The 27,848-nt window shown below is 40.6% G+C and overlaps 1 protein-coding gene across 36 annotated transcripts in view; it reads left to right on the top strand.

The window, feature by feature from the left end:
• The window catches only part of METAP1 (methionyl aminopeptidase 1), a 60,420-nt gene that overhangs the window by 26,299 nt on the left and 6,273 nt on the right, over positions 1 to 27,848 (top strand). For 6 of the 36 annotated variants that reach the window (XM_089303056.1, XM_051820157.3, XM_089303059.1 and 3 more), the window contains 7 exons: positions 7,799 to 7,911; positions 9,343 to 9,403; positions 14,238 to 14,329; positions 15,471 to 15,554; positions 18,096 to 18,234; positions 20,722 to 20,853; positions 24,809 to 24,952. In XM_089303056.1, the coding sequence (XP_089159182.1) occupies positions 9,343 to 9,403; positions 14,238 to 14,329; positions 15,471 to 15,554; positions 18,096 to 18,234; positions 20,722 to 20,853; positions 24,809 to 24,952 (652 nt within the window). In that variant the 5' untranslated portion in view covers positions 7,799 to 7,911. Of the gene's footprint in view, positions 1 to 7,798; positions 7,925 to 9,342; positions 9,404 to 9,931; positions 9,990 to 12,082; positions 12,878 to 14,237; positions 14,330 to 15,470; positions 15,555 to 18,095; positions 18,235 to 19,493; positions 19,515 to 20,721; positions 20,854 to 21,800; positions 22,500 to 24,808; positions 24,953 to 27,848 lie in introns of those variants that run through there. The other 30 variants (XM_089303036.1, XM_089303043.1, XM_089303045.1 and 27 more) reach the window with 23 other exon arrangements.

Below are 27,848 nucleotides of genomic sequence, written 5' to 3'. Positions count from 1 at the left end.
GAAAACAGGAGATAGTTGCTAGGATAGATGGATCTTGCTTTGCTTGAACAACATTTAATACATACCTGAACTTTTGGCATTCTCTTTCCTAGAAGTGTTTGCACTTTGCAGGCAGGGAACACGTGAACTTTTCACTTGGCTTCACTTTTTGTATGTCTAGTTTCAATTCACATTGCCTTTTCTACTCAAAATTACATTACAGCCAGCCTTCCACATTTGTGCATTCTTCATCTATGTATTGAAAATATTCAGAAAGCAAGTGTCTTCACTGACCATTTTTTTTTTAAAGATTTATTTATTCATTTGAAAGGCAGAGTTAGAGAGAGAGGAGAGGCACAGAGAAAGAGAGAGAGGGAAAGATCTTCCATCCGCTGGTTCATATTCCAAATGGCCGCAACTGCTGGGGCTAATCCAGGGTGAAGCCAGGAGCTGGGAGCTTCTTGAGTCTCCCTTGTGGTGGCAGGGGTCCAAGGATTTGGGCCATCTTCAGGTGCTTTCCCAGGCCATCAGCAAGGAGCTGGATCAGAAGTGGAGCAGCCAGGACGCCAGCTGGCACCCATATGGGATACCAGCACCACAGATGGCAGCTCATCTCTGCGCCCACAGAACTGGCCTCCTGCCCTGAACATTTTATGCAAGGATCTTGGACTTGAGTGTCTAAGGATTTGGTCCACAGTGGGAAGGGGAAGTGCTGGAACCAGTCCCCTACAGATACCAAGGAATGACTGTATTTTTTTTCTGGGGATGACTGTATTTTTTTTTCTGGTGTTTTAATGTTACCCATAGTCTAATGTTTAGTTACTACACGTGATTCTACAAAGTGAACCTGTTGGTTGCAGCTTAACTACTGCAGTCTGCCCTACTCATGCAGCTGTGATGTAAATGGCTTTTCTACTTTTTTTTTTTTTTTTTTTTTTTTTTGACAGGCAGAGTGGACAGTGAGAGAGAGAGACACAGAGAGAAAGGTCTTCCTTTGCCATTGGTTCGTTCACCCTCCAATGGCCGCCGTGGCCGGCGCACCTCACCTATCCGAAGGCAGGAGCCAGGTGCTTATCCTGGTCTCCCATGGGGTGCAGGGCCCAAGCACTTGGGCCATCCTCCACTACACTCCCGGGCCACAGCAGAGAGCTGGCCTGGAAGAGGGGCAACCGGGACAGCATCCGGCGCCCCGACCGGGACTAGAACCCGATGTGCTGGCGCCGCAAGGCAGAGGATTAGCCTAGTGAGCCGCGGCGCCAGCCCGGTTTTTCTACTTCTTATGGCTGGCTTAAGATAGCCCGTTATAAGTCCCTGGAAATTGATAAAGGCATTCCTGTTGGATGAAGGCATGGCAGACAGCACCTGATTCTAGGTTTTTGTTTCAGCTTACTGAAATTGATGCTGGTATCTTTGACTCATCTATTTGTGTATTTTTTAGGAGTTGGATGATTTAATGAAATTTGGTAAATTGTTTTATCAAAGCACATCTAATTGAGGTCATTTAAATTATTATTTGAAGGACATGGAAATAAAAATTTTAAAAAGATACCCAAGTACTTTCTGTGCTTGTATAAAGTGACTTCTGTGTTCAGTGGAAATGTATGGTATGTGGGAGGAAATGTGGCTAAACAGGAGGAAAATGATGTGTATAAGTGAAGTTTATCAAGTACAAAAGGATTTGTTGATTTTGATTTGTTACCTCAAAATATAGAGAAGTTTAAATGTCATTTAAGCATACATGTATACATTACATGTCCCATTTTTAATGTGTTAGATACATTGTAGAGATTTTTGAACCTGTTATTAACATTTTATACTCAGGAAATGAAAGCATGGGAAAGAACAAAGGGTCAAGCCTAAGTAATAAGAGAGCTTAGGATATGTTTCTGCCCCAAGGATTGGTAATTCACTGAAGTGTGCCCGTATCTTCAGTACTGGATTTCTAAGGACAGAGGTACTGCAGTTTGACCTATACTAAATAGCAGGTGTACCCTGTGGAAAATGAACATAAGGCCTGGACTTGGCTGTTTGGATTTCACTTCTACCTCTGTTGTTTAGTGCAGTGCCGTCTTTTAGGTGATGCCTTATTGGGTTTGTGGGGATGGTTTTTTGACTGGGTAAGCTTGGTGTTCTTTATCCGTTTGGGATATATTGGATGCAGATAACCCTTAGCTGACTAGCCCTGTACCTTTTACAACCTGATAAATTGACCCCTAGTACACCATTGTGGGTGACAGCCTTAGAGGAGGGAATGGTGTAGAGAATGGCAGGCTTCAAAGCAAGAAGAGTTACCAGGAAACACATTAGGAAAAAAGAATGTTAAGTATCTAGGGTATCTTAAAAGATGGTACTTTATTCTAAGAAACATTGATGAGGTAACAGGACAAGTAGTTCTCCTGAAAGTGGTATATTCTCTTAATTTTTTTAAAGTGTAGTGTATACTGATCCCTGATTAAGGATGACTGTTTTTTAATTAATGTTCATGTGGCATATTGATCTATAATTGCTTTTTTTAAAAAAGATTTATTTATTTGAAAGAGCCAGGGTAGGAGGAGTGAGTAGGAGACAGAGAGATCTCCCATCTGCTGGTTCAGCCCCCAGATGGCTGCAACAGCTGGGGCTGGGCCAGGGCTAAGCCAAGAGCAAGGAGCTTCTTCAGGTCTCCCACATGGCGTGCATGTGCCCAAGTACTTAGGCCATTCGCTGTTGCTTTCCCAGGCACATTAGTAGGGAGTTGGATCAAAAGTATAGCAGCCGGGGACTCCAACCAGCACCCATATGGGATGCCAGCACTGAAGGCGGAGGCTTAACCTTCTATGCCACGGAGCTGGCCCCTAGAGTGTCTTTATGTATCACAGTAAAGACCAGATTGTCAAGCCCTTAATTAAAAGCATGTATGCTGATGCTTGGGTGCACATGTCCCACACTGTATCTCCTGCCAGAATGTGTTCTTAATGTAGCATTCACTTTTAGAATGATCTGTAGAGATTGTAGCACTGCACATCTCAAGATTATTATTTTACATTTTCTAAATGTATCACGATAAATTTTAGTGTTTGTCTCCTGTTTTCCAGAAGTAAAAGGAAGAATATGATAGATACTGTTTGAGAAGCCATAAATATGCTATAAATATCCTATATTTACAAAAAAAATCTCTAAGTAGTACTTTTGCTTCTATTTTGCCCCTGCATACTAGGATGCTTGACTTTTTTGGATTACAGAAAAAGGGTTTTAGAACTGGCTCCATGAAACTTTGTGGCCATGGATTATTCCTTTTTTCTTTATTTTTATTTTTAATTTCTACTTCAAAGGCAGAGAGAACGAGATATACAGAGACAGACAAAGATCCATCTTCCATCTGGTAGTTCACTCCCCAAATGCCTACAACAGCTCGGGCTGGGTCAGGTCAAAGCCAGGAGTTTGGAACTCTGGGGCTACTATGTGGGTGGCAGGGTCCCAGACACTTAGATTCCAGGTGGGATTTTTTTTTTTTCCTTAATTTTTTTTAAAAAAGAATTATTTATCCATCTATCTATCTATTTATTTGAAAGAATTAGAGAGAGATCTTTCTATCCATGGTTTCATTCCCCAAATGACCTCAGTGGCTAGGGCTTGGCCAGTCTGAAACCAGGAGCTTCATCTGGGTCTCCCACATAGGTACATGTGCCCAAACACATGGGCAATATTCTGCTGCTTTCCTAAGTACATTAGCAGGGAGCTGGATTGGAAGTGAAGCAGTCAGGAAGTGAGGCAGTTGGGACTAGAACCAGTGCCCATATGGGATGCTGGCATCTCAGGCCATGAGCAGCCTTGTCTGGTATGCCACAGTGCCAGCCCCCCAAGTGGGACTTAACTGCTGTACCACACACCTGCCCTGGATTACTTACAGTGTACGTTGTGTAGATTAAATAAGCAAATCCATGTAAAATACGTGTATAGTGCATGGTAAGTGCTCAACAACTGCTTCATTATCATCTCTGAAAGAATTTTGATCACAAAGTCCTGTCCCAGGGGCCGGCGTTGTGGTGTAGCAGGTAAAGCTGCTGCCTGTAGTGCTGGCATCCCAGATGGGTGCCGGTTTGAGTCTTGACTGCTCCACTTCTCATCCTGCTCTCTGCTATGGCCTGGAAAAGCAGTGGAAGATGGCTCAAGTGTTTGGGCCTTTGCACCTGCGTGGGAGACCTGAAAGAAGCTCCTGGCTCCTGGCTTTGGATTGACGCAGCTCCGGCTGTTGCAGCCATTTGGGGAATGAACCAGCAGACAAAAGACTTCTCTCTCTGTCTGTCTGTCTGTCTGTCTCTCTCTCTCTCCCTCTGCCCCTCTGCCCCTCTGCCTCTCTATAACTTGGCCTTTCAACTAAATAAATCTTAAAAAAAAAAAAAAAAAAATCCTGTCCTGGGCAAAGCTGAGACATGTGCAGTTATTTTGTATCAGCTGAAGAGGCAGCCTACATATGGCCGGCGCTGTGGCTCACTAGGCTAATCCTCTGCCTGCGGCGCTGGCACCCTGGGTTCTAGTCCCAGTTGGGGCTCCGGATTCTGTTCCGGTTGTCCCTCTTCCAGGCCAGCTCTCTGCTGTGGCCCGGGAAGGCAGTGGAGGATGGCCCAAGTGCTTGGGCCCCTGTACCCTCATGGGAGACCAGGAGGAAGCACCTGGCTCCTGGCTTTGGATTGGCTCAGCATGCCGGCTGTAGTGGTCATTTGGGGGGTAAACCAACGGAAGGAAGACCTTTCTCTGTCTCTCTCACTGTCTAATTCTGCCCGTCAAAAAAAAAAAAAAAAAAAACTACATAGAACCTTAAACAATAAAGCCTGGATATTTAGTGCACTTTGGACAAGACCTTGCATGTATCAGGTACTACCTGTATTTTACCTGGACCTATTACATTGTGATGGTTGAAAGACAGCTTACTAGTGTTTATTTACTATGTCCTATATGTTCATAATAATTTTAAAAAAAGACCAGTTGTTAGACAATTTGCCACCAATCCCTGTTCAGCTCAGGTTATGTATCGGTTATATGTCCAGCATTTACGACTCAGATCAGATCGAGCCTAAACATGTAAAATAACTTCCTTTTCTAGTGTATGTTTTTATAAATAAATTATATCTTGAATTCAGTAAAGAACTTGTCTAGGTAACTTATTTTTTCGAGATCTGCTTTCAGTTCTCTTGAAAATAGATTGTGGAAGGATAGGAATGCAGATCAGCAGGAAGCTTTGAACGCTTTTACATCCTGGCCTTCTCCCTGTTCACTCTCCGGGAGCGTACTAAAGCAGAAATCCTGTGTCTTGATTGCTCTTCTGTTCTAGGTTCCATGGGAAAGTTGTTCTTGAGGTTCATGTTTCGGACAAAATCACTTGATTCAATTACTAGCTGAAGCAAATCTCAGCTTCTTAGTATATTGAATTATTTTTTATAATGCTTGACTCTGGGTGGCATTGAATGGAGTCCATTTTTGTGCTGGGGTGAGAAATAGTTTTCTTGTTGACGTTAACATTTACAGTGTTTTCTTGACCTCTAGAGCAGAGAAGATATTTAAAATTTAGTAGCATTGCAGAAACTTCTTTTTTATCCCTTTATTTTATATATAATAGTGCAAATGTATTCTCTTCCAAAGAGATGTGAATCGATTGGCCGTATGTTTGCATTCTTGTCCATTGTTTCACGAGGTGCTTTGACCCTGTAGTTGACCACATGGTCTGCAGAGAGAGTATTGCATTGGAGCTGGCAATTTTTTTTTTTTTTTTAAGATTTGTTTGTTTACTTGAAAGGCGGAGTTACAGAGAGAGATCTTCCATCTGCTGGTTCACTCCCCAAATGGCTGCAGCGGCCAGAGGCGGGCCCATTCAAAACCAGGAGCTAGGAGCTTGGAGCTACTTCCACCCATGTCTCCCACGTGAATGTGGAGGCCCTAGCACTTGGATTATATGTTGCTTTCCCAAGCGTATTACAAAGGAGCTGGATTGAAAGTGGAGCAAGGACCACCGCTGTGGCATAGCAAGTAAACCTGCCACCTGTAGTGCTGGCATCCCATATGGGCACCAGTTTGAGTTCCCACTACTGCACTTCTGATCCAGCTCTCTGCTGTGGCCTGAGAAAGCAAAAGAAGATGGCCCAACTTGGGCCCCTGCGCCCGCGTGGGAGACCCCAAGAAAGCTCCTGACTCCTGGCTTCAGATCAGTGTAGCTCAGGCTGTTGTGGCCAACTAGGGAGTGAACCAGCAGATGGAAGACCTCTCTCTCTCTCTCTCTCTTTTTTTTTTTGAGATGCTTTTTGATAACTATTTATTTATTTATTTATTTATTTTGACAGGCAGAGTGGACAGTGAGAGAGAGAGACAGAGAGAAAGGTCTTCCTTTGCTGTTGGTTCATCCTCCAATGGCCGCTACTGCCGGCGCGCTGCAGCCGGCGCACCGCGCTGATCTGAAGGCAGGAGCCAGGTGCTTCTCCTGGTCTCCCATGGGGTGCAGGGCCCAAGCACTTGGGCCATCCTCCACTTCCTTCCCGGGCCACAGCAGAGAGCTGGCCTGAAGAGGAGCAACTGGAACAGAATCTGGCGCCCCGACCAGGAGTAGAACCCGGTGTGCCGGCGCCACAGGTGGAGGATTTGCCTAGTGAGCCGTGGCTCCGGCCAGACCTCTCTCTTTCTGCCTCTTTCTCTGTGTAACTATGAATTTCAAATAAATAAGTAAATCTTCAAAAAAAAAAAAAAACTAACATAGATTTTTTTTCCTTATTGGGGGAAAAAAAAAAAGTGGAGCAGCCAGGACACAAACCAGCGCTAACATGGGATGCCCACATGGGATACCGGCAACCCAGGCCGCCACAGTGCTAGCTCTGGAGTTCTTTTCTTGCTTTTCTTTCTTTCTTTTCTTTTTTTTTTTAGATTTATTTTATTTATTTGAGTCACAGAGTTACAGAGAGAGGTAGAGACAGAGAGAGAGAGGTCTTCCATCCACTGGTTCACTCCCCAGATGGCCTCCGCAACTGGAGCTGCGCCGATCAGTGCCAGGAGCCAGGAGCTTCTTCTGGGTCTCCCAAATGGATAGAGGGACTCAAGCACTTGGGCCATCTTCTGCTTTCCCAGGTGCATTTTGCAGGGAGCTGGATCGGAAGTGGGACAGCGCCCATATGGGAATGCCAGTGCTGAGGGCCAGGCTTTAACCCAGGGCACTGGCCGCACACCGGGATCTTTTCTTAACTTCTCTACTGTTTTCAGTAACTTTGAACAGATTGCTCCCCTGACCCTCCCCTTTCCCTGTCTGTTTCTATTATCCCTTTTGGAAAAGACGCAAATGATGGTCGTGAAATTTTCAAAGCACTTGAAATACTGACTTGGAGACTACTCATTAAATGGGAAATTATTAGTTTTGGTTTTAGGTTTGTTCTGGGGTTACCTAGTTTGTTTTAATGGGAGCATAGAGTCACTTGTAACATCTCATGTCAGTTTGGAAGGTTTTGCTAGGACTCATAAATCATATTTTAAAAATGACCTTCTTTTAATTAACATTGTAGAGGGAATATGTTTAGCATTTACTTGAGAACAACAGTTTTAAGAGCTGTTCCTATTTGATACAGTGTAAAAACTTAAGAGTTTAGATAGGGCTTTTATTCCAAGACATTTCTGTCTTCTAAAAGGAATTAAAAGAGTAGTGACTATAGTGGTACAGTAGTAGATTTGATGATTAAGGGTGGAAATTTGTTGGGTTTTAAACACATGGTGATTAAAGTATGGTGTCACTCAGTAGCTTAACCATTGAAGCATTCCTGTTTCTTTTTTTCTATCTACCTCTCACCTCTGTTCACCTGTCTCCCAGAGGATGAAAAGGCAAAGCGAGAACTGTCTTCCTGGTCTGTGGAGGGTGATATTAACACTGACCCATGGGCAGGTTATCGATATACTGGTAAACTCAGACCACACTATCCACTGGTGAGTAAATAAGGTAATAAAATTTAACATTCTTTTAAAATGGTACACAGAAGTTGTATTACAATGGTGCATCATATAATCAGGATTGAATTTGCAGAGGAACTTACATTCCAGTTCTTTAATGTTTGTGTGTCAGCATTTGGGAGCTTGTATGGACAATTGGCGATCATGGGAGAAGTGTGAAATTTTAGATGAAAGGACTAAAACTTAAAATTTAAAACCTAAATTTTAAAACACAATGTTGTAAGATGGAATAGATATTTTCTGGCTGGCATTGTGGTAATTTATATTACTCATCTTTTGAAAATTTTTCTTTTAAATTGTCTTTACTTACTTGAAAGACAGAAACACAGAGAAAGATTTCCCCATCTGCTAGTTCACTCCCCAGTTAACCACCATAACTTTGCAAGCCTAGAGCTGGGAACTCAGTGCAGGTCCCCCACAGGGGTGGCAGGAAACCAGTTAACTCAAGTCACCACTGCTGTCTCCTAGGGTGTGTCTTAGCAGGTAGCTGGAATCAGGAGGGGAGACATTCTGATCTGGGATGCAGGTGTCTTAAGCAGCATCTTAACCCACTGTGCCAAACCCTGCCCTCCATTTTTGAAACATTTTAAATGTATATTTATTTCTACCTTAGTTTAGATAGCTTTTCTAAAGCTCCTATCGCTTCCCATGTTCTTGCAGATAGGGTTTAAGAGTTTTATTTTATCATTTTTTTTAATGTGTAGAATACCATGTATACCTTTTTTTAATATTACCTCATTAAACACCATTAAACTCCCATGATGCATTATGTCTATTTCACAGATTAACCTCATTTGTCTAAGATTGCACAGGCAGTAAGGGGCAGAGCTAGGATTTGAACCCAGGAAATCTAGCTCCATAGAACTCAGAGTTTTAATATAGAACATTCACTGAAGTTGAATTCTACTTTGTATCCTTAAATATTTGAACTGTATATTTGTAATTTTTTCTTTTTATTAAAGCGATACATTTTTAACTTTAAAAATTTGGGAAAATATCCCATACCTAAGGAAGTCTCCATAATCCCACCTCCCAGAGATGACCACTTGGCACACGGGTTTGCTGCATGTTTACTTCTAGGTACTTCACTGTTGTCAGCTTGCCAGTACGCTTGAACCAGCACAGGAGTCTTGTGCTCTGCATCTAATCTCAGCTCCTTCCTGGTCTTGGCTATTCTTTCCCTTTTGTGGATTTATTTCCTAAGAAAGGGGAGCACTAATGCTAGCTAAGTCAAGCTTGTCTGAGGGAGATAGATTTGTGTTACAGTACTTTAGATCTCATTTAAAACTTTTCTCTTTTAAAAACTTTTGAGTGAGCTTTTTCCTCAACATTTTTCCTCAACATTTTCCCCAGTTTTATTTTCTTTGTTAGTAAATAGGTTTTACCTAATCTCATTGATGTTTTTAGATGCCAACAAGGCCAGTGCCAAGTTACATTCAAAGGCCAGATTATGCTGATCATCCCCTAGGTAAGTTCTGCTGGGCTGGTTCTTCGTTTTTCAGTGTGTTGGCTTGATGACTGCTGTGAAGGGAAGGGGCCCTTTTCTTGTAGAAAACGTTCGGTGCTGGAATTTTACTAAATGGAAACTTTGTTCTTTCAAGTCGCATAAGAACCTTGAGAGAATTAAAGATTCATCCCCCTCTTTTGAAATCTACCCAGGTCTTAAAACATTCTTTATGTAGCTGTTAAAGAAGACATTCAGAATTTTACTACATTTTATGTGGTTACCTTAACCTCTAGATTTAAAAAAAGAAAAAAAAACCCTCCCCTCCCAGATTTGATTTTAACATGTCGTGTATGTCCTGCTACATGTGTGTATTTAGGGTAGAGTAGCTGTAGAGGCCTGAGTGCCTAACTACAGATTAAAGATTCTGGGCTACAGCAATAATAGAGAAATAGTAGCAGTAGCATAGATAATGGTAGTTATGATGAAGATGATGATGATGGTACTTCTTTAATAATAACTGGTATTTATTTTTGCTTAACTATGTGTCAGGCACTGTGCTAAGTTCTTTGTACGTGTTACTCCATTTAACACTTGCAGCATTCTTGAGGTAGGTTCTGTTGTCTTCTCCATTTTATAGATAATAATAGCAAGATACCCAGAGAAGTATCTATCTAGGTAATTTGCAACATAGGTCCATTGGAATAGTCTCTGACCTCAAGGCCTTACAGTATATTTAAATAGGGCTGTGTGGAATTATTGAATTTGCATGTCCAAAATGGTTGAATATCAACAATTTCATGTGATTTGGTCTACTTAGCTATTTTTGCTTGATTTCCTGAGGAACTCTAAAGTTCTTATGATTATATGTCTAAAATTTAAACTTCATTATTTTAGATAAACTGAAGGAGGCCAGTGCCGCGGCTCACTAGGCTAATCCTCCGCCTTGCAGCGCTGGCACACCAGGTTCTAGTCCCGGTCGGGGCGCCGGATTCTGTCCCGGTTGCCCCTCTTCCAGGCCAGCTCTCTGCTGTGGCCTGGGAGTGCAGTGGAGGATGGCCCAAGTGCTTGGACCCTGCACCCCATGGGAGACCAGGAGAAGTACCTGGCTCCTGCCATCGGATCAGCGCGGTGCGCCGGCCGCAGCGTGCCGGCCGCGGTGGCCATTGGAGGGTGAACCAACAGCAAAAAGAAGACCTTTCTCTCTGTCTCTCTCTCTTTCTCTCACTGTCCACTCTGCCTGTCAAAAAATAATAGAAAAAAAAATAGATAAACTGAAGGAAAGGATAATCTGAATGATAGAATACCATTGATGAAATTTTATTATTCTCTAATATTCTCAAATATAGTACTACTGATTTGTATTTTAAAATATAGACAAGGTAAATTATTATATAATAAAATGTTATGCGTTGAAAAGTAAATCCTACTCCCTAGACTAGAAGTAACTACTATTGCAAATTTGTTGCACAACTTTTTTTTTTTTTTAAGATTTATTTATTTATGTGAAAGGCAGAGTTACAGAGAGGCAGAGAGATAGGTCTTCCATCTGCTGGTTCACTCCCCAAATGGCTCCAGCGGCTGGAGTTGGGCAGAACCAAAGCCAGGAGCCAGGAGCTTGGAGCTTCTTCTGAGTCTCCTGTACTGGTGCAGAGGCCCAAGATCTTGGGCCATCTTCTGCTGCTCTCCCAGGCTATAGCAGAGAGCTGGATTGGAAGAGGACTTGAACCGGCTCCCTTATGGGATGCTGGCATTGCAGGCAGCAGCTTTACCCACTACACCACCACGCTGGCCCGTTGCACAACTTTCTAGATATTATCTGTGTGAGCACGTATTTAACCCCTTCCTCCATTTAGATGAAAAGGATCACATTATATATACCTTTTCACCTTGCTGTCTTCTTTCTTCTTTCAATATATCTTGAAAATATTTTTTATAAGGCCATTTAAAGCCACCTCTGTTTTTGTTGCTGTTGACTGAAGTATTCCATTGTGTGGGTGTATTGCAGTTTATTAAACCAGGCTCTCACCAATGGATGTTTAGATTAATTTCAGGTTTTTGCATCTACCAATTTGCAGTAACTATTCTTAGATTTACATCTTTGTCTACTTGTGAGGGTATGTCTGTAGGCTAACTTAAAGTGAAATGAGTAGATCAGTTTTGATTTTGAGAGCTAGTACGCCAATTGTTAGTCCTGTTGAAAACATGTGAGTTTCTTTTCTCCTTTATTTTCCCCAGCATAATGTGTTGTCAGGGCTCTTGTTTTTGCTAATCTGAATTAAATTGTGTTTTGCTATTATTTTAATGTACATTTTTAAATAAAGCTGAGCATCTTGTCATGTTAAAAGTCATTTGTATTTTCTTTCTTTTTGAGCTATCTGTTCATATCGATAGCCTTTTCTTTCCCTGTTAGGTTATTAGTGTTTTTCATATCGTTCTGTATTTTCCTTCTGTATTAAGGTCAGTAATCCTTTGATGTGTATTGTATTTCTTTTCTCGGTTTATCATTTTTATTTAGCACAATTTAATAATGTTTTCTTTTAAGATATTTGTATGGCCTTGTGATCCAGAAAAACCTTTTTGGTTCAGAGGTTACAAAGCATTTGCCCATGTTTTCTTGCAGTATTTTATGGTTTCAGTCTTTTTGTGTTTGTGAAAAAAATTCGTGAGCTATCTGGAATTTATTTAGCATTAGGAGTTTTTTTCTTTTTTTTTTTTTCTTTTTAAGATTTATTTATGTATTTGAAAGGCAGAGTTAGAGAGAGTCAGAGGCACAGAGAGGGGTCTTCCATCCACTGGTTCACTCCCCAAATGGCTACAACTGGAGCTGCACTGATCTGAAGCCAGGAGCTTCTTCTGGTTCTCGCAAGTGGGTGTAATGGCCCAAGCACTTGGGCCATCTTCTGCTGCTTTCCCAGGTGCATTGAGCAGAAGGCTGGATTGGAAGTGGAGCAGCTGGGACTTGAACCGGAGACTGTATGGGGTGCTTTCACTGCAGGTGGTGACTTTACCTGCTACACCATTGCGCTGGCCCCAGTTTTAGGAGTTTTATAGGGATACAGCTTTTATTTTTCTCAGAAGAATGTCTGGTATCACACCACAGTTATTCAGAAAAAAATCAGTCTTTTTATTACTGATTTGAAATGCAGTCTATATCATTATATATTAAATTCTCATGTCTTTGGTTTTATTTTTTTGGATTCTAATTTGTTTCATAAGCCCGTTTGTCTAATTATGCCATTGCCAAATTCTTAATTATTATAGCTATATAATGTTTTAATCTTTGGTAGATTTTGTTGCCCCCATCTTTCCTCTTTTTCAGAATTTTCCTGTTTATTCTTATATGTTTGTTTTCCCATATGAAATTTAGAATCAGCTTGTCTGATTCCAAAAAATATCCTGTTGGCATTTTTTTTATTTGGATAGTATTAACTTTATAGATTAATTTTGGAAGAATTGACACCTTTACAATATTGCATCTACCTATCCAAGAACAGGGTATGTTTTTCTGTTTTATTTAAATCTCCTTTATGTCTTTTAGTGATTTTAGATTTTCTTCATATAGGTCTTCTAAGGCTTTGTTTGTTACTTTATCTTTTCAGTTATTTTTGTGAATAGCATCTTCTGTATTTTTTTAGCTTATGATTTGTTTATGGGAAGGATACTGATTTTGATATCTTTGCTCTGTAGTTTGTGAAATTGCTCAGTTCCTTTAGTCACTTGCTAGATGTTTCTTCTGTTCCAGGGCGATATAGGAGTATCTGAAATTGATAAGAATTTTGTCCTTTCCTTTCTAATTTTATGCATCTTATTTCATTTTTCCATTTAATTGCATTTGCTAGTGTAGCCAGAACAGTGTTACAATAACAGTGCTGCTAGTAAGCAATCTGTGATACTGTTTCTTGGCTTGAGATTGTATTTATGTTAAAGTGGTAACCGACCATGTTATCAGAATTATCCTTTCTAGATGATCATTTATTTTTGTTTTCCTAACCTATGACTGTGATGAATTAGGTGAATAGATTTGCTAAACTGAACTATCCCGGCCTTCTGGTATGAATTTCATTAAAGTAATAGTATAATACATGTTTACTGTATTGTTTGCTAATATTTTACTTGAAATTCTTCTACCAGTACTTATAAAGAAGATTTTGTTGATGATTTATTGCATTACTTTTATCATATTTTGAATTAATTTCTCTACTGACTTTATTACATTTAAATGTATGTAAAATTTGAATTAAGCTTACTAATTTTATTAATATTCTTAGGGCAGTATTTTTCAAACTTCTTTGACTATGTCCCAGAGTGAGACATAGACTTTGTAACATGAATATGTGCATGTATACGTAAACAACAATAAAATATTTCATGGCAATATTTACTCCTACTGTATTTATTTATAGCTATAGCGTAGTCTGCTACATGGTGACACTGCAGTTTGAAATATACTGACTTAAGATTCCCTTTCAAAAATTGATTTGCCAGTTGTTGATATATATGCTTCATTAGATGGTGATCATGAAATCAGTTTGTAAATTTTATGGCACTATTCAAATGTCAGTCATTTACTGAGTTTATTAGCACACTGGGTGTCATTTAATATGTGCTCCAAAAATATTGGCTGATTTCTAACAATATGAAATTTTTTCTTTAGAATTCTTCCTTCAATTTGTGTAGCAAATTCCTTTTTTTTTGGAGACTGTTTTTACAAAAAAACTAACTTGGGCCGTTATGAAATATTATGAAATATCGTGTGATAGACTGGACTATTATTATGTCATCTGGGATATGTTATGCTAACCAATACTAGGTATTTCTGTTCAGTTTGGTTTTACTTACTGATTTTCCATTGCAGGAATGTCTGAATCTGAACAGGCTCTTAAAGGTACTTCTCAAATTAAATTACTCTCATCTGAAGATATAGAAGGGATGCGACTTGTATGTAGGGTAAGAGTTACTTTTAACTATTAGCTGGGACATGTTTAAGCATGACCTTAGAGGCAGACACAGTCAGTAATCCTGCTGGTTTATACAGGTTGTTACAGTTTAAGGCTGATTAGCCATAGTTGTTGCCACAGTTTTTTTAATACTTAATTTGGTGGCAAATCTATATTTAGTTGACATTCTGTTTCTATTACCTTTGTATTTTTTTAAAGAACCATATTTTTGTGATATTTTGTTATTTTCACATGTAATTATAAGACAAAGTTTTTGGCTCGTATTGAAGGTCTTATTTTGAAATACCTATGATATTGTGTTAGTGATTATTACTTACCAGATAAAAATCACGTCTATATTTTTTCAAAAGAAAAAAATAATTATATTGATACTGTTCATCTCGATGTGATACTTAAGATTTTTATGCAACACTTTATGTAAAAGTGATTTAATACTGATTTTCTCTGGTAGTCTAGTGAAGTTCGTATCTTTACCACTTATTTTCTCTGTTTTTTTTTTTAATTTCCTTTTTTTCCTATACCATTATAGAAATGTGAGAAGACTCAACCTTTAGCAATTGGTTATTTAGCATATACATATTTTGCATTAAAATCAAGCTTACTTTTTAAAAAATATTTATTTATTTGAAAGACAGAGTTATAGAGATGCAGACGCAGAGAGACTAAGAGAAAGGTCGTTCATCCCCTGGTTCACCCCAAATGGCTGCAATGGCCAGACCTGCAGCTGATCCGAAACCAGGAGCCTGGAGCTTCTTCCAGATCTCCCATGCAGGTGTAGGGGTCCAAGAACTTGGGCCATCTTCTACTGCTTTCCAAAACCACAGCAGAGAGCTGCATCGGAAGTGGACCAGCCGGGTCTCGAACCAGCGTCAATATGGGATATCGCCACTGCAGGTGTTGGCTTTACCTGCCAAGCCACATTGCTGACCCTAGGCTCACTTGTTAAATTATTTGCTAATAATTTTGTGTTTCTACAAAATTTGCTCAATTTTGTAGGAAATGACATGTTTATATTAACAAAATTATTTTTATTGAAGGAGAGATTCATTTTACCAGTCTTCCACAGAATCTAAGACAGTACAGATTTCTATTTCAGGGTCATTTCTTTCTGCATATTTTCTCTTTTTCAGCTTGCTAGAGAAGTTTTGGACATTGCTGCGGGGATGATCAAACCAGGTGTAACTACTGAAGAAATAGATCATGCTGTACATTTAGTAAGAGCTTTCATTTTTTTTTTTTTTTTTTTTTTACTTTGGAAAAAAATTCTTATTAAATTTTAGGCTTCTAAAATTTAAGTAGACTTAAATTCTGAATCTCTAAAGTAACTTGGTTGAACTAATTTGGAAGGAGATTTTTGCCTTGTTACAAATACGGAAAACATTCCAATCATCAGTATTTTTATCTTTAAGGACTTGTGACATTAAGGTCTGAAGTGAAGTTGGAAGATCTCATTTCTGAAACCACATACTTGATAAGCACTTCAGTTGAGCTTTTATAAAGTGATTGATGTTGTCAGTGCTTTAAGTAAATCCTTCCTGTGTATGCACCAAATACTCTGAAATAAGAAAGGAATATGACTTCTGAAGCAGCAGATGTTCCCTTTCATATCCACAGCCATTAAACAGAGTCTAGTATACATATAGTATATGCAATAGAGGAATTACTTTCTTTAAAAAAATGAAGATTGTCTGTCATAGAGACCTTAAGATTCTAGGAGATGAATTATTATGTGAATAGATCCTTTGCAAAGGGAGAATGGTAGCTAATTAAACACATGAAAAATGGATTGAACCTGTTTTGGTAATCAAACAAATATAATCTATGCAACCTAGTAATTTAGTGTTTTAAAAATGTTTATTTCCATTGTGTGCAGAGATGATGAAAGTGGTTACTCACACTCTTGCTTAGTGTCAGTATTATAAATTAGAATTTGAAAGAATTTGCTGGAATGTCTTGAGCTACACAAATATTTTCAAATTGTTTTACTCAGAATTTTAAAATTCTGATTTAGGATATTCCATTAGTTATTATTGTGAAATGTGTAATATGCAGGAATAGCATTTTGACTGCTTCTTATTTGGCCAAGTACTCTTGAGTGCTTGCTTTGTTTAACTCATTTAATATCCCCAGTAAGTCTTGAGGGCAGGTACTGTTAGCCCCATTTTATAGATAAGGAAACTGGGGAAAAGAGAAGTTAAATTGTCCAAAGGATGCATTTTTTTTTTTTTTGAAGACTTCTTTATTTAAAAGAGTTACAGAGAGAGAGAGAGAGAGATCTTCCATCCGCTGGTTCATTCCCCAAATGACTGCCACAACCAGGGCTGAATTATGCAGAAGCTAGGAGCCAGGAGCTTCTTCCAGGTCTCCCACATGGGTGGCAAGGGCACAGGCACTTGAGCCATCTTTTGCTGCTGTCCCAGGAGTGTTAGCAGAGAGCTGGATTGGAAGTGGAGCAGCCAGGACTCAAACCAGGGCCCATATGGGATTCTGGCATCACAGGTGGTGGCTGAACCTGCTACTCTACAACACTGTCCCCAAATTACAGAGCTTCTAAGTGATAGAGTTAACATTTGCAGCAATGACTGGTTGATTGATTCTTTGTGATTGATTCTTTGTGCGCTAAACTATTTATACTGCTACAGGATATGTAGAGTTAATTCTCTAAGTAAGGAAAAGGCCACAGGCATGTAGTTACTTGTTTTAAGATTTTCTTTTTTGTAATTGAGGGAGTTTCAAATTAATGTAGATTTCCAATAATAGTGGAATTGCTAGTAAAATTATGATGAGTTCCACAAATGGCATTTTATGCCAGCACTAAAATATTATTAGCCTGAAGACGGTGTGGCAGTATGGAAATGGAAATGATACTGTGATTACCGCTGTGTGGAACCATCCAAGTAATGGAAGACTTGTGGAAACTAGACCATTTTGGGGGCTGGCACTGTGGTGTAGTGGGTAAACCCACTGGCTGCAGTGCTGGCATCCCATATGGGCACCAGTTCAAGTCCCGGCTGCTCCACTTCGCATCCAGCTCTCTGCTATGGCCTGGGAAAGCAGTAGAAGATGGCCTAAGTCCTTGGGCCCCTGCACCCGCATGGGAGACCTGGAAGAAGCTCCAGGATCCTGGCTTCAGATTGGCGCAGCTCTGGCTGTTGTGGCCATTTGGGGAGTGAACCAGCAGATGGAAGACCTCTCTGTCTGATTCTCTTTCTCTTTCTGTGTACCTCTGACTTTCAAATAAATAAATAATTTTTTAAAAAAAGATTTAAAAAAAAAGAAACTAGACCGTTTTCTCTCATAGTGTTCCTTTGTTGTTCCCGGGAATGTAGTAATTAAAATGTTCCTGGAAGTATTTTGTGATTTGTTAATTATACTAATATTCATTTTTTGATCATAGGGATATTGACTTGTTTGTATATAAGAAATTATTGCATTAAAAGTACTTATTAGTATTTGCTTTAAATATTATCTTTTAAGGTGATTTTTACAAGCAGTTCTAAAATGGAATCGTAATATAGTAAATGTTTATGTATTTGAAATATGTAAATTTTCTTTAAAATTATTCAGTCACCCATAAACTGATGTGTATACAGTGAAACTTTGTTATATAATATCTAGTACTATTTCTAAATAAGTTCTTTGTAGTACATCTGCCCAACAGTTTTCACATTTTAAAAGGGGAGTCATTGCATACCCAGAATTTTTTTCCTTCTGCACATTGAAAATTGTTTTCTCTGCATTTGAATTCATTTTAGGCATGCATTGCAAGAAATTGCTATCCTTCTCCTCTGAATTATTATAATTTCCCAAAGTCTTGTTGTACCTCAGTGAATGAAGTCATCTGCCATGGAATTCCAGACAGACGGCCCTTGCAAGAAGGTGATATTGTTAATGGTAAGAACTATGTACATGGGACTTCTGTCACTCTGAGTAAACAAACTGTAACGTTTTAACAGTGTGACTGTGACTTGTGTTTTTGTACTTACTTATTTTCTATTTAAAATTCAGCATCTCTAAGAGAGAATCTGCAGAAATCTCTCTTAAAGTTTTAAGCATGTTGCTTTTTTTTTTTTAAGATTTATTTGTTTGAACAGCAGAGTTACAGAGAAAAGGAGAGGTAGAGAGGGAGAGAGGAGAGAGATCCTTGATATGCTGATTTACTCTCCACATGGCTGCAACTGCCAGGACTGGGCTAGGCCAAAGCCAGGATCTTGGACATCCATCCAGGTCTCCCACATGGATTAAGGGTCCCAAGAACTTGGGTCATCTTTCACTGATTTCCCAGAAGTATTAGCAGGGACCTGGATGGACAGTGGAGTAGGCAGGACTCAAACTGGCACCCTTGTGGGATGGCAGCATCACAGGCAGCAGCTTAACCCACTGTGCCACAGTGCCAGTCTCTGTACCTGTTGCTTTTAAGATAATTCTAGTGTGATGTGCCTGGTTTAGCATGTTTTCTTTAATACCTGTTATCTCATATGTGATTGATAAATAGGCGAAAAGTGACATGGGAAAGTAATGTTGAAATGGTGTGTTTTTAATTAATTTATTTAGAAAGAGAGGATAAGATCTTCCCCCATTTGTAATTCACTCTCCAGATGCTTGCAACAGCTTGAACTGGGCTATTTTGAAGCCAGGAACTCAGTCTGGCTACATCACATGGATGGCCTTGATCCAAGTTCTTGAGGCATTACTTGCTGCCTCCCAGGGTGCACATTAGCAGGAAGCTGGGACTGTAGCCCAGGCACTCCAGCATGGGATGAGTGTATCCCAAAAGGCATGTTAACTGCTAAAGGCATGTTAACTGTGCCAAATACCTGTCCCAAAGTAGTGTTTTTTATTTGATTGATTTTTTTTTAAGTGTAATGATTTTAAAGAGATCGGGACAGGTTTTTCTTATAGATGCAGAAAAACTATTAGCTATATATGAAGACCTTAAGAAAAAGCTGAAAATCTCATAGAAGTGCCTTTCCTGAGTGGAAGTGGCTTTGAATTAAGGCTTCTATGTTTTAGTGTCTTGGGAACCTGCAGATGTAGAGGAAGAAACTGGAAAGACATTCTCCCTGTGATTAGAAAACAGTACTGATGGAGAAAGCTCTCTTAGATGGCATTTTAAGGTTCACATTGGTGAAATTAGTCTCTTTCATCCTCAGATGGAGGAAGCATGAGCCCAGGTGTTAAAGGCTGCAGACTGGTGATGCGTGCTGTGATGGTGGAGTTAGCTGTGGCATTGTTTTTCATTCGAATTGTTACTGCTTTAGTTAGAGTGGCTGTTTATAAAGTTTCGTAGATTTTCATAAATCCTATTATTTGGCTTACATATGTAGTGTGTGAGATTTTTTCACTGTGCTTATTGTGCTAAAGCTGAACCACCTATACTACAGTGTGGAGGTTGATTAAAATTCAAGGCTTTAAAATATTTATTTTATATGCTCTACAAATGCACAGTGAGTATATTTTTTAAAATTATTTTTCTAATTATAGTTAAAGATTTGCACAGATTCATTCTCTCTCTTTTTCTAGATTTATTTTCTTATTTGAAAGGCACAGTTAAAAAAGGGGGAAGGGTAGAGAGAAGAGAGACCGACCTTCTGTCTGCTGGTCCAGTCTTCAAATGGTTGGAACAGCCAGGGCTGGGCCAGACCAGAGCCAGGAGCCAGGAGCTTCTTCCTGGTCTTCCACGTTTGTGAAGGGGCCCAAGCGCTTGAGCCATCCTCTGCTACTTTTCCAGCACATTAGCAGGGGCCTGGATCAGAAGCAGAGCAACTGGGACGTGAACCGGTGCCCAACAGGCACCACAATGCCAGCCCCCCTACATTGGGTATATTTGTTTTAATGATATAGTTTATATATTGAGTATATTTATTACAGTAATGTATATTTTTGGGAAAAAAGAGGATGATATTCACATAGAAGTGAAAGGCAAATGAGTTTTTCTAAAAAGAAGTGTAGAACAGTTTCTGAGTTTTTCTGTTTACTTATGCCCTAAAAGGAGGAAGAAGCCTATTTAAGATAGTGAGAATAGTATTTTCTATTTAATGCCAAAATGTAACAAAGTCCTCAATTCATTATTACTGACTCAATTTTTTTTATCTTGCATGATTGCATCCTGCATACATTTTTCTTGGTCCAGTTACTTTAAGAGCATAAAAAACTAGCATCTGGCTTGTGCTGCATGGCCGTGCTCCTGTTCTTCACAGTGAGTGTGGTTACATTGCACTCCAGGAGTTGCTGTTGGGCAGTAACTGTATGTTTGTTGGTGTCTAATTTGAGAATGCAATAGCTCTTTTTCTTTAGGCTGCTTGAAGCGATCATGTTAAGAGTAATTTTTTTGGGGGGGAAAAAGAAATGTTGTCTTCCTATTTGTACCTTCTTTTGCAGTGGACATTACTCTGTATCGCAACGGTTATCACGGGGACCTGAATGAGACGTTTTTTGTTGGCGAAGTGGATGAGGGAGCACGGAAGCTTGTTCAGACCACGTACGAGTGTCTCATGCAAGCCATTGATGCAGGTCAGCCTCAGTGCGGGCACCCGTTGGTGCTGCTGTGTGTGGGTGGGCGATGAGGAGTGCCCTCTGCGCGACTGTGTGTTTGCTGCCTCTGTGCTCCTCTACTCAGATTCGCTTTGGCTGTAGTAGGGGTGGGTTAAGGGTGATTGGGTGATTTGGGAATCCTTAGATGGGGGTGGACCAGATGACTACCCAGCGTTCCTTGCTCTTCTGTGACAGTCTTTCTGTGATAAATGAAGAGGATTGTGTGGATAGTTCTGTAGTGGAGTTTTTATTTATACTTTTTCATTCTTTCACCTGTGTAAATATGATGTCCTGATTATAAAAAAGTCAAACAGTCAGAGAAAAATGAGCAGTCCTCCTACATGCTTACAATTTTCCTTACATTTTCCATCACTTTTGTTAACATTTAGATTTTTGCTTTCTCCTGTGTCCTTATTGAAACATTGACAAACATGTATGTTTATGCATTTAATTAGGTTAAATAGAATTGTGCTGTTAGTGATGTTCTGTAATTTGGTGTTTGTCAGCTATTAATATCTTAGAAACCTTTTCACATTAGCATGTGTAACCTGTGCAACAAAGATACCTGAGCGAGCAAACAAAGGAGCGCCACACATTGATAAAATTTGATGGTCCTTTATTGCCGGCAGTGGAGAGTGGGCTCTTGCCCTAAAGAACTCTCGACCCTGAAGCCCAAAGCAACAGGGTTTATAAAGGCAAAAACCACAAAATTGGGAGGGGAATTCATGGTTGCTAGGAACAGGGAGGAATACATGGTTACCGGGGTCAAGCTGACCTAAAACCTATGCGAAACTAGTATCAATTATAATCTTGACAATACCAGTTACAATCTTAACAATTTCAATTATAATTTTGACGTTAATCCAGATATTGGTTTTAATCATATGTAGGACATAGACAAATTACTTTTTTTTTTTTTTTTACAGGCAGAGTGGACAGTGAAAGAGAGAAAGACAGAGAGAAAGATCTTTCTTTTGCTGTTGATTCACCCTCCAATGGCCGCTGCGGCCGGCATACCGCACTGATCCGATGGCAGGAGCCAGGTGCTTCTCCTGGTCTCCCATGGGGTGCAGGGCCCAAGTACTTGGGCCATCCTCCACTGCACTCCCTAGCCATAGCAGAGAGCTGGCCTGAAAGAGGGGCAACCGGGACAGAATCCGGTGCCCTGACCGGGACTAGAACCCGGTGTGCCAGCGCCGCTAGGCAGAGGATTAGCCAGCCTATTGAGCCACGGCGCCGGCCAACAAATTACATTTTTATCATTAACCCAGGTGTGGCCTATCCACTTCCAAGCTTGAGCAATCATGCTAGGGGATTTCTATGCTCTTCCAAGTGTGATGTAGTGGACTGCTATTATTCAACTGTTTTAGATCATAGTTTCAGACCAGCGTCTCACGGTGTGTTGTGGGGGTGGGGGCATCTTCCCAGAATGGAGTCTCAAGTGCTCCAAAATGGAGTCCCTACTGTCAAGGTGTTACTTCAATAGGCCTCATTCTATTATTTGTTTATTGGAAAGGCAGAGTGACAGAGCATGAGAGTGTACCCTTATACTTCCATCTGTTGGTTAGTTACCTTTTAAATGCCCACAATACTCAGGGCTGTGCCAAGCTGAAGGCAGTAGCCTGAAACTCCATGTGGGTCTCTCACTTGGATGATATGGGCCCAAGGATGCATTAGCAGAAAGCTGGATCAGAAGTGGTATAGCCAGGACTTGAACTGGCACTGTGCTTTGGGATGCTGGTATCCCAAGCTGTGGCTTAGCCTGTTGTGGCACGCTTGCCCATTTTTAGTCCACTCTTTAGCATGGATGGGAGATGATGAAGTTTTTATTAATTTAGTAAAATGAAGAAATTAAAATGAAAGAATGTGATTTTTTTGTATATTAATATGTAAAATTCATTTTTACTTATTCACTGATGATTATTCAAAAACTTCAGTATCCTTGGTGATATTTTGAAGTGAGAACTTTAGTGTTTAGTGTTTTTTTTTTTGTTTTTCTTAAAAAGATTTATTTGAGAGCAGAGATAGAGAGAGAGAGAGATGTCATTCATCCACTGGTTTACTCCCCAGATGGTTGTAACAGCTGGAGCTGGGCTCGTCTGAAGCCAAGAACTTGGAGCTTCCTCTGATTCTCCCATACGGGTGCAGGGGCCCAAGGACTTGGGCCATCTTCTGCTTTCCCAGGCCATAACAGAGAGCTGGATCAGAAGTGGAGCAGCCGAGACTCAAACCAGCGCCCATATGGAATGCCGGCACTGCAGGCATTGCCTTTACCTGCTAAGTCACATGCTGGCCCAGCGTTTAGTTTGCTATTTAGTTTTAAATAATTTTTAGTGTATCTGCTGGATAATATGTTCAGTGTCTATATCCTTTATGCTTCTCTGAGTTGATTCAGATAATCAGAAAACTCTAATATTATTTCACAAAGACACAAAATTAGATCTTATTAACAAGAAACTATGAGAACTTGGAGTCTTCCCAACAGTAGCCAGGAAATTCTGGGACATAGGTGCTTGATATCTGAAAAGTGCTAACAATACCTTAAAGTCATTTCTGCCCTTTACTTCACACTAACATGACTGTTTTCTTGTGTAGAGCACTGGAGAGTTTGAAAAGTTGTTGAAATTAACCTTCTGGAATAGAGTTTCCCAGTCTGCATTTTGGGCTTGATAATTTTTTATTGTAGAGGCCTGCCTGCCCTGTGTGTTATAAGAGGCTTAGCTACATTCCTGATCTCTACCCATTAGGTGTCAGTTTCACCATCATCCCTGTGCGACAGCCAAAATGTCTCCAGATACTAGTCTTGGGACCAAATTTGCCTTCAGTTTGAGAATTAGGGAAAAAAATCTCCTGTCCTCTCATGATTGCTCAACAAGGATTTTCTGTTTTTCTTTATTTTTAAAGATTTATTTATTCATTTGAGAGACAGAGCAATAGAGAGAAGGGGAGTGGGAGGGGGAGAAATTCCATCAGCTCATTTGCTCTCCATATGGCCACAATAGTGAGGTTTGGACTGTCCTGTCCTCCCGTGTGGGTAGCAGGGGCTTAAGTACTTGGACCATTTTCTGCTGCCTTCCCAGGCACATTAGCAGGCAGCTGGATTGGAAGCAGAAAAGCTGGGACTTGAACTGGTGCACATTGCAGGGTGCCAGTATCGAAGCTGGGGGCCTGACCTGTGCACATTGCCAGCCTGGGGTGTTCTTTATTGAATACTGATGATTTCAGTATTGTTGTATCTGTGCAGTCCCCACCCTCCACCCCCACCCCCAGCCGTGTGCCATATCCAGTTCCTGGGGTCTTAGTGCTAGGAGAGCCTTGAGAGCAATGAGAAACACGTGTTTCATTTTCTTTTTTATTAAAACAGTAATAAAAACCATAAAAGTTAAATAGGAAATATAGAATGAGAGTACCTTTTTTTACGTTACCCCTAGTATCTACCACACAGGCAACTATGAATAGTTTGAGAATCATTTTTATGGAGATAAAGAAGCCCAGGGGAAGTAATTCTTTGAGAAGTTGACCAGACTGAACCTTAGAATGACTCAAGTTAACTTTCTGGCGTTGTTTTTCTCTTGATACAATGTTTTTCTCACTTTACTAGAACAGAACATTTGGCCTTAGGGAAGGATCTAAAGAGAGGTGTGTTTTCCATTGTTTTATTACCTGTTGTTAGAGGAAGCAAAAAGATGCCTATCTTCAACTTCTTAATTTTGCAAACTGTCTTCCTCTTTTGGACCTCTGGTGCTGCTCTGGGAATCAGGGCTTTGTCCTTTGCTGGCCACATGGCCTCTGTGTGCCCAAGTCTCCTTACCTGTTAGTTTCAGCATGAAGACATACAGAGCCTTTAGAGAGGTTCCTGGCAAATGGACTGTAATTGCTTACCAAATGTTAGTGATTGTTACTCCATGTCATGAGTTTTCTCTTTTCCTTTCAGTGAAACCTGGTGTTCGATACAGAGAACTGGGAAACATTATTCAGAAACATGCCCAAGCAAACGGGTTTTCAGTTGTTCGAAGCTACTGTGGGCATGGGATTCATAAGCTTTTCCACACAGCCCCCAACGTCCCTCATTATGCCAGTAAGTACTGTCCACAGAGATTTTGCGTATGCTGCTCACTTATTCAACAAGTACTAACCAAACATTAAACAGGACCTACTGTTTTGTATTGATTAATCTGTTAGCTCATGAAAATGTCCTCACCCCTAATTTATGTTTGCTCAAACACACTCCAAGTTTGTTTCTTGCTCATATAACACACAAATGGGTGTGTTTTGTCACCATGGGGTCAGGGCCATTGCACTGTGACTAAGGCTCATCTTTATCCAAGAAGGGCTTTCATGAGTACTTTGGGACTTGCCTTCAGACAACAGTTGGTGGGGAAGATGCCGTAGAGGGAGAGTGAAGGACGATTGGAGGAGGCCTGTACTTGAGAGATTTTATTGAGGCAGGCTGTGTCGCTCCCCCTCTTCGTGGAGGAACGACACAGGACCCTGCGCTGTTCTTTCGTCTGCTCGGCCCTCCCCGGGTTTGCTGCTGGTTCTTCCCGGGTTGGCTACTATCCCTTCCACCTCCGTGGAAGGGCAGTTCCCCCTGGCCGCATTCCCCACTTCCGCAGGGGAGCGGCACACCGCCGGCCGGTTCTCTCGGGGGCTGCACGGGTTCCCTTAGATGTTCCCCATAGATGTTCCTGGTGCATGCCGTCTCTCTCCTCCTTTATAGTCCTCCTCCGCCAATCCTAACTCGGCTGCCCACACGCCGAGTACGCTGCTCTCCAATCAGGAGCAAGTCCTACAGTTAATTGGTTGAACTGGAGGCAGCTGTGCGGAAGCTGTTTACTTCTCTCCCAGCGCCATATTGTGGGAGAGCAGATGCATAGAATAAGTCTTAATTCGAGTAACTTAGTCTAGTCCGGATTGCTCCCCACAGGCTGGAATTGGCATAAATCATTTACATTCACTTTCCATCAGCATTTCTTGAAAGAAAGCAAATTAATTTTGGCGAACAGTCAGCGCTCTGCCCCTTGACTGGCCATTACCATTCTGATTCCTTTGGTGAAATCAGTCCATCTTAATTAGTTTGATTTGAGTTCTTAGTGTTTGTCTGTTATCTACAATCTGATGATAGAGACAGAGGAGGAATAAACACACATGTCCTCGAGTTGAAAGCTGGATGCTAGAATCACACAGGAAGTGTAAAAACAAGGCCTTTTTTCTTGAGAGAGAAGTCATGTGCAGAAGTGAGCCTGTTAAGTTAGTGCCAAAAGTGAAAGCTGTCTACACCTAGTGACCTGGGAGAGGATTTGGCATGTATATTGAGCTATTGCTATGTAAACACTATTGCTATGTAAACACATATATCTCTTGTGCTTGGATTTTCTCATCTGAACAATAGTAGGATTGATACTTTCATGAAATTGCTGTGAGGATTGAGAATACAGGAAAAACACTCAAAAGCAGTGCAGGAAAATAGTACATGTAATGCCCTAATATATACTTGAGGGATGATGATGATGATGATACATTATGAATCATTTGATCACAATTCTGAATCACCTGAGTGTGCATTCCTTTTCTCAGAATGGAAGTACCTATTCTGATTACTGTGTGTGTGTGTGTGAGAGAGAGAGAGAAAGAATATGTGCAGGGGACTTAGTGAGAAAACAGCTCTTGCAATGGCAACTGCGAACTCGGATTTAGATTAGAGAAGGGCCATTGAGAGACAGAATTTATGGGAGAAGGAGACATGGGTCATGGTGATGTTGGCAAAGTGTAGTGCGACTGACATGAGCTGCTGCCACCTGAGCTTCATATTACATTTACTTAGTTCTGACAGAGGCAGGCACTAGGCGTATTTCACTTTATACATTTGATATGTTTATGAGCATTCAAGTGTAAATTGAGTTTATACAAAACAAAATATGTTGTAATCCCTTTAGGGAAGTGTTAAAGGAAGCTGCTGGGGGAGTTTTGTATGGCAGGGAAACCTTTTGAAATGTAAATAATGTCTGCCTTGGTTTGTAACTCTATTCTTAACCCAAATGAGAGAGGGACCAGGAAGTTCTTGTATAACTAAGAAAATTCCTTGTTCAGTGAAAGGTTGTTTGCTGCTTTATGTAAGTCATTAATGGTTGGGAAGTAATGATAGTGGCCTACATTTAGAATGTATATTAAAATGATTCTGTGAGATAGGTATTTAAAAGCAGGTACAATTTTTTAAAAGTACATGATACAGTATCTGTATTTGTGAGTCACATGGATAATGTATATTAGTTGAGTGATTTCCTTTTTTTTTAAGATTTTATTTATTTATTTGAGAGGTAGAGTTACAGACAGTGAGAGGGAGAGACAGAGAGAGAGGTCTTCCATCTCTGGTTCACTCCCCAGATGGCCGCAACAGCCGGAGCTGAAAGTTTGTGGAAAATACATTATTATGAAAAACCTTTGCATGTGTTTCAAGACTTTTTGAACCAAAATAGGCTTTCTCTCTCTCTCTCCTTTTTTTTTTTTAATGGTTTATTTATTTGAGATGTAGAGAAGAGCCCGCAGTGGCCCTGGGCTGTGCTGCGCCAAGGCTGAAGCCAAAGCCAGGAGTGCAGTGTGGGTCTCCCGCATCTGTGGCAGGAAAGGAATCCAATCACCTGAACCAAAACCTTCAGCCTCCCAGGGTGTGAGCAGAAGCCGATGACAAAATTCTGGCATCTTAAACACTAGGCCAAATGCCTGCCCTTATATTTATCTTCTAGTTCCCTGTAATCCATGAGATTACATTCTGTTTTAGTCTTTGAAATCCAGAGTGTTGGGGCTGGCACTGTGGTGTAGTGGGTAAAGCCGCTGCTTGTGGCGCCGGCATCCCATATGGGCGCCGGTACGAGTCCTGGCTGCTCCACTGCCGATCCAGCTCCCTGCTATGGCCTGGGAAAGCAGTAGAAGACGGCACCTGCCCCTACGTGGGAGACCCTGAGGAAGTTCCTGGC

This window comes from Oryctolagus cuniculus, chromosome 8, assembly GCF_051225735.1.
Source record: "Oryctolagus cuniculus isolate XC-2025 breed Fujian yellow rabbit chromosome 8, ASM5122573v1, whole genome shotgun sequence".
Classification (NCBI taxonomy): Eukaryota; Metazoa; Chordata; class Mammalia; order Lagomorpha; family Leporidae; genus Oryctolagus; species Oryctolagus cuniculus.
The sequence above is the reverse complement of the archived record's forward strand: the minus strand, read 5'-3'. Positions and strand labels throughout refer to the sequence as shown.